This window comes from Centruroides sculpturatus, unplaced genomic scaffold (genome assembly GCF_000671375.1).
Source record: "Centruroides sculpturatus isolate CEXI.00-Female unplaced genomic scaffold, Cexi_2.0 scaffold136, whole genome shotgun sequence".
In the NCBI taxonomy this organism is placed as follows: domain Eukaryota; kingdom Metazoa; phylum Arthropoda; class Arachnida; order Scorpiones; family Buthidae; genus Centruroides; species Centruroides sculpturatus.
The window spans coordinates 909,466-916,876 of NW_019384534.1; the positions used below are offsets into that span (position 1 = coordinate 909,466).

General features: G+C 32.6%; 1 protein-coding gene across 2 annotated transcripts in view; it reads right to left on the reverse strand.

Annotated features, from left to right (window-relative positions):
• LOC111623138 (calcium-activated chloride channel regulator 2-like) overlaps nt 1–2,912 on the reverse strand; it is a 54,986-nt gene extending 52,074 nt beyond the window's left edge. The window contains exons 1-2 of one of the 2 annotated variants that reach the window (XM_023365622.1): nt 2,741–2,902; nt 2,461–2,624 (exon numbers count right to left, since the gene is read on the reverse strand). In XM_023365622.1, coding sequence (XP_023221390.1) covers nt 2,461–2,622 — 162 coding nt within the window. In that variant the 5' untranslated portion in view covers nt 2,623–2,624; nt 2,741–2,902. Of the gene's footprint in view, nt 1–2,460 lie in introns of both variants that reach the window. The other variant, XM_023365621.1, reaches the window with a different exon arrangement.
• Between the last annotated feature and the right edge of the window lie 4,499 nt (nt 2,913–7,411).

Genomic DNA, 7,411 nt, shown 5'->3' on the forward strand with positions numbered 1-7,411 from the left:
GCACGATATTTTACAGATTATTCCACAAGTTTTTAAACTTAAACTTGCTTCGAGAACAAAACTTTACGTTTCGTCTCTATTATCTTTAATTATTCTGCAATCGAAGAATTCCACCTCGCCTGTGATGAGGCCCACCCACATTACGAATTCTTATCACTAATTTTTACAGCATGATTCTACTTCCTGGCTCACTGTTATTTTCACTGATTAGCGCTAAATAACCGAGACTTACGCAAAATTCTAAGTGCAAACTATAATGTGCGAGTTTCTTCGGCTAACAGTAAGTGAATAAATAGGTTTCGCTAATTTTCCTTTTTTATATATTGCACATAAGCGTGGATCAATAAATAACCAGCCGAGGAAACCAGCCACGGTTTAGTTTTGGCTGGTTATTTATAGATCCACACTTATAGAATTGTCGATGTGCCAACTTGAAAACAATCATTTCGAATTATATCAGCAGCATATGACATATCTCGTTATCTAATCTCTTACTGGTTATGCAATGTGAGAATGGAAAATCTGAAACTTTAATAATATATTTCCCGAACGTAAGAATTTGGAATTGGCTTCGCCCTTTAGTAATCAATTCAATTTACTGCATGACACGTGTTACATATGTAAACAATTAACTTTCCAGTAATTATGCAAGCTTTCAATTTTTGTATACTTGATGATAATTTTCTATTTTGTCATTCATTGCCATTCACTAATTCATTATTCTTCATTTTTGTGTCTTCTTACAGAAAGAAAAAAAAATGGCGGAGATATTACCCGTTGCTATATAAACAAAAATGGCGCAGATAATTGAAATGAAACCCACACAAGCATTTGTCATTCATTGCATTATTTCACTAAAAATTACTTTTATACGAATTTAATACAACTTTTGATCGAATTAGCGCTTGAAAAATTAATAATCAAAGCATAAACTTCAAATTTATTAAAAAGTAAAACAAGTTACTTAAAATTTCCGCCATGATGATTTAAGATGCATTGTTGCCAACTTAAGAAATTCGTCGTAATTTCGAAGATAATTCATAATGAAATTAATCAATAAACTAATATTTATATATATAATTTATTTATTTATTTATTTATAATATCGTTATCAAATACGCTATTTTAAAATAAATATTTTTGTAATTACGAATAATCGTTACGTCATTTTCGATTTAGGACATAAAACCTGATGAAATTTCGACTTTCGGTCGAAAATTCCTATTCTTTTTAAACTCAATATATATATTTTCTATAATATTTACTTTATGGAAATACATTTTGTCAGAAAGAGGATATTTGGTTTTAATTATGACAATAAATATTTTCGTCACAAGTCTAATCACACCCACTTGTTTATACTAGTTAAAATTATACTTTGTTTTTTATGATAAAATAATTCATTTTATAATTACATTTTATGTAATCATTTAGCAATTGGTCCTATTTAAATCATGGAAATTGCGTACATTTCCTGAAAATAACAGACATGTCAGTTACAGCCAACGCCGCCATGACAGTGAGTGACGCGCTCGTATAACGAAGAAGCAACAGCCCGTGTGATATCGTTAAAATGTTACGAAATTATTTCTTAAAATGCTTTCAGTTTACATTTCTAACGCTAATATTAAAAGCACGTCATTCAATAAGCAATTGCATATTTTTTTTTTTGGCACGCATAATAATACGAACGCGTCGCTTCGTATGAGGATGCTTCGCGTCGCGCGCACGCGACGCAAGCATGCTCATACAGTATTTCGTTATACGCGCGGGCAGAAAAAAAATATATTTTCTGGAACAGGATACGTCCCGTAATATAAGCTCCATTTGTTTATTACATAGAGGGGAAAAAATGTAAATATTTGAGAACACTATTTTGTAAGTTCAGACAACTCTTATAATTTACCTGCTGAATATTTTTATTTTGATAAACATAACCCTATAGGGTGGTCCAAAAGTCATTTAACAGGGTAAAGACTGAATTACAATATATTTAACACGTTTCTGCCAAGTTTATTAGAGAAAAACACGAATGCCTTTCTGTAATAAACTCTGATAAATTTCTTAAAGAAATTGTTAGTTATGCGTTCAACAACTCGCGAACACGTATAGTAAATTGAATGCATGACTCATTCACTAGAACGCGAGAGACGGTTACCTGACTTTCGGGTCACCCTGAATTAACAGCTCCGATAACTTTATTTGTGTCTCGTAATATCACCCGTATTAAAATCAAAATTAACACAATCTTTCTATACTAAACATTAACACGGTAACTTAACGGGCATTAAATATTCCAATAAAGATTGATTCAACCTTTTACTATTGATAAGCAGGATAAATATTCCACACCTCGTGTAAATAAATACTTAAAAAGTTTCCGAAGCGTGTATTCTTATAAGTAAACAAATTTAAAGTCATTAAAATCGTAGTATTAACCATTCATTAAGCTTAGCTTACCTTTAAATCGTAAATCAGCATATGATGGTGAACGGGTTGAATTGTTGGAGAAATGGCCACAAGTATTCCTGTATATCCATTGTTTTCTAAACGAATCGAACTTTTGCACCAAATTCCAACGAAGGAGCAACAAAACACAAAAACGGTCACATAACGCCACATTTCTGTAAATTAAAACAAAAACCACTCGCCACGAACCGTTAACAACTTACAAAATGGAGACCTTTGAAAAGTATTCTAGATAATATTATTGACATAATTTATCACCAAAAACACCTACATAACACTCTTATCGCACCTATACCAGAGTTAAAAACCTTTCATTCGGGCGTAGTTAATGGTTAATCCCTCTTACTCCCGCCATCTTTAGACGAAATCGATGAATTATAAAAATAATCGTTACTCATTGGCTAATGATTTGCATAATACTTGTAAATATCACTCCATCGTCGCTGCGATTGGTTAAGAAGGAATTCAAATGTTAGAATATTCCAATATATTAAATTTGACTTAAAATATTATATTTTAATTAATTAATACTGAAATATAGGCTATAAGTTGGTCCACATTGTAAGAATTAGCCGAATCTGTTTATATTTAACTTAGTAAACACTTCCTGTTTGCTCACTATGATTAAGCAAAGTTTTCTTACTTTGTCATCAGAATTTTGCTGCTTCGATATTCTTAAAAACAGTTAAAATGAGTTTCGATTATTCTCAAAAATGCATATTAACTATGGCAAATATCTACTTCGTGCAACAACAAACTTAAAAATCTCTTCTCGTTACCACTAGAACCAGCTTTTGTAGAGTATTTAAACTGTTATAACATGAATTTTTCCCATATAATTGTATTTAAGTAATTGTTTAGTGCTTAAAGATAAATTAAACGTAATAAGTGACGTATTTAAATAGCTCACAAGATTGTGTTTAACGTTATTAAAATTTACATCACTTTTATTTATTTTTTATATAAAATTTAAGAATTTAAATCTCTCCCCAGGATCTGACTAAAAGCCCCGATTGTATCCCCACCAGAAGTTTATCGGACTGACTCAGAAAGCAAAAGTGTATTTTATCTCCTGAAATTTCGTCTTAATTAATTATTAAAATTTTAAAACTATTAAAAATGTTTTATAAGTAATAACGAGAAAGATTTTATTTAAAGTATCCATTATTATTTTTCTAATTTATTATAATTAAAATAAATTTTGTCTAGTTATTAAATTCGTTACNTAAGGATTGCAGGTAGAATTTTACCTAAGTCTAAATCCAATAAATCTTACTTGTGAGTTTGTCCAGTTGTAAATCTCTAGTCAATCAATTCATATGCTTCCCTTCTACTTTCAATTGAAAATAAGGAAATATGACACATAATTAATCGCTGTCCCCAGATGAATATAAGAATATCTTTATTTTAAAAATTTATGTAATTACATTACGTATTTCACAAAAAAGCAGACGAACTGGAGCGATGCGACCCATTACTGCTGCCACAAGAATTTTCTATTCCATGCTCCACTACTGCAGTAGCAATGTCTTCCATTTTCAAATGCCCAATCAGTTTGCAACTCTATCCTGGTTTCATAACAAAAGTCCCTTCAAAATGCAAAACCACTTTCCCAAGATTCCCAATAGTCAGGAGCCTCTTGGTAAATCTCTTAAATGCCAATCAGGCATTGCTTTTTCATTGATAGAACATCCACTCTTTAATTATGCTCACCTTGTACATAAATTGTACTTACTTGTTAGATGTCTTTATGGATAGGTACAGTACTCGCACTCTTTTTCAATAAAGGGACAGAAGGCATATATCCCCTAATATTTTTGTACCAGAAAATTTCCCTCAAAGACATTTTTATTTTACACCATACTAGAGTAAGTCAACCAGCAAATGTCCAGATAAGATAATACTTAATTTTCAGACAGAGATATTTTTAGACTGTCATCTTTCCGTAAAAAGATATACTTTGAGCATGCATGCAAGTTACAATTAACAAGGAAAAAAATAGTAGTCGTACAAATTAATCTCAAACTAAATCGTAACCTTAAATGGTCATTCATGGATTTAGCCAGCCTACAAAAATTAGCAGTAGAAAAGTATATTGTACACAGTAAGTACACTTGATTTTTATAGCCAATCAAAACCCAAGGATGAGAAGTTTCTCTTAGTCATTGTCATTGCACCCTCAATATATACATACAGATCAACACCAATGAGGAAAAACGAACATGAAAACATATTTCCATAAGTATTAATTCATAAGAGCAAAATTCAACTTTAAAATATAAAATGACTAGCAGATGAGCCCGGTGTTGTTCAGGCAAAAAGTAACAATAGCAAAAATTAAGATTATTAGATTATCCCCTTTTTTTACCAGGTGCAAGAATTAGGTTCACCCTCTTCCAAGACTAATTAGAGAATTTTTAGATGGGTCTGAAAACATCTTCGATTTCTCAAAAAAACCACATTTAAGATAGTACAGTAAAATCAGAAGTCAGAGTAANTGTATAAGGGTGGAACTAAAAGAATTTTAGCTCCCCTTTCTTTCTCTTTTTTTCACCTATGTCTTCTCAAGAGTCATGTTGTTCTAACTGTCACTATAATCTTAGGTAATTATGTTTTACTGTATAAACCTTTGTAAGCATATCCTAAATATTTCAATACAATCAGTAAATCTGTAACTGTAATAATTTTGCTGATAAATCTGTTATAATAGGACTGAAGAGGGGCATTAAGTCCAAAATGCATATCCTTTCCTATCAATAAACCGACCTTTTTCCACTAAAAGTGTTCCTGTGCGATTTGTTCTCAATGGCAACCTTATGATAAGAAAATACATATAGTAAAGAGAACAGCAAGCAACCAAAATCTACCAAAAACATACTTGGATCTAAACGAAGTTCAAGTAAAAAAGATATTGTTCTTACTTTANATCTCCTGAAATTTCGTCTTAATTAATTATTAAAATTTTAAAACTATTAAAAATGTTTTATAAGTAATAACGAGAAAGATTTTATTTAAAGTATCTATTATTATTTTTCTAGTTTATTACATATAATTAAAATAAATTTTGTCTAGTTATTAAATTCGTTACTAGATGGGGATACTGATACGTGATGTATCAAATTGCTCTAGTCGTTTTAACAATTAATAGCCGAATTATAAAAAAATAAATAAGACGTAATCCGGCAATTCCGGTCTCTAGTAAAAACATGCGATTGTGATTAATGTTGTATTTTATAATAAAGAAACGTTAAACAAATTATATAAGTTTTATACAATTGTGTAATGTATAAATTATATATGGAGTGATGCAGCTCTCGCTTTTCACTCCGAAGAAACAGAGGAAATGATCGCACAGCGTCCGAAGAGGCGGTCTTATAGGAGACGACCAATCCGAGGAAGACAGGAGAGAGGTCACGAAGCGACCAAAGCTGGCCTTATAGGAGACGACCCACGCGAGAAGGGGAGACAGAATGCCTTCCGAGAGGACTTGGAGGGAAAGCTGATTTCTATTTAGGTGTCATTGACGAGAAGGAAAACCCGGAAAAACTCCCGCTGCCAGCTCGTCCGAGTGAGGCGTGAACCCCCGATCGAACTCCGGTGTTTAGGGTCTGGTCACCACCATTAAGCGGAGACGGAATCCACTCGGCCACAGGTGGGCTTCTTATAAACTCTCTCCTCTCGGCGAGGGAATATGCCTCGCCTGCAGGGCCCTCGGGAATTTGTATAGGGATTGGGGTTGTGCGCCTCCGTAAGCAATTTTTTTTGAAATGTAGTAATGTTTATTAATATAAAGGAGTCTCAAAGATTTTGTTTAAAAAATAACTTTAATTTCGGATAAGTACCACTACGAGCAATTTTCCCGGGCTCCAGAGAAAAATCGCCAGATCTCTGTCTCGATGGTATGTTCCCTGATCCATATATACCACCACCCGAAGATGAAATTCCCTTTGTTTAAACAATTAACTAATTTTATATGAAAATGTTGTTCTATAAAATTAAATCGCCATATTTTACTATAAAATACTTACATTATGGGATCATTCAATTATTACGTCAGCCGCTTATGGCAGAGAAGGGATTCGCTAGTATCCCACGGATGCTGAAGATGAGGGAGGTAGAACGAATCTTTGACGACGTAATTTTATCTCCACTCATAACAAAATTGTCTGAAAATAATTCCTGTATATTTACGAATGTTTAAATTTCTGGTCTGATGACAATTAGGAGGAGCAATTTGATTTATGGCGACTGGTGGCGATGGGAGAGGGAGGATCCAAAACTTTCATTTTCCTATAAAAGTGATTCATCACCCTACTTCACTATCACATTTGAAATGTATTATTTTCAACAATGTAAGCTATATTTAATCAGGATTTTAATTTATAACCTTAACCTATAATATACTGTATAATATCTTTCCCATTCTTCAAATAATTATAAATTTAGAAGACTAAGCTGTGGTTTGTTTGGCTTGTGTGTAAATCTAACTCCGGGTTCTTGTGTCATTTTCAAATCCCTCTTCTCTAATATGAAAGTCAAATATTAATTAATTTGGTAGTAATACTGATGTTTTCACAGGGCACAGAGTAATGGGGTCCAAGGCAAGATACATGTTGAGTGCCCTATGGCAAAGTAAATTAAAGGAACTAAACATTGCAAAGAAACCATGATTTTTGGGATAAACTGATGGAGAAATGGCTACGAGTATTCTGATTTATCCATTATCTATATCTATATCTATATATAAAAATGGACATGTATGTCCCTATATTTCACTTTTTTGCCAAAACTACACATCGCACGTGAATGGTGTTTGTATGTGGTGGTAGCCCCAAGTCTCCATTCGTGCATAGGGGTGGTTGCGTCTCGATAGCTATAAGGGTGCGGGAGATATGAGGCTGAAAGTGGTTGAAAGTGGCTTTCTATTTCGAATGTTTTGTTC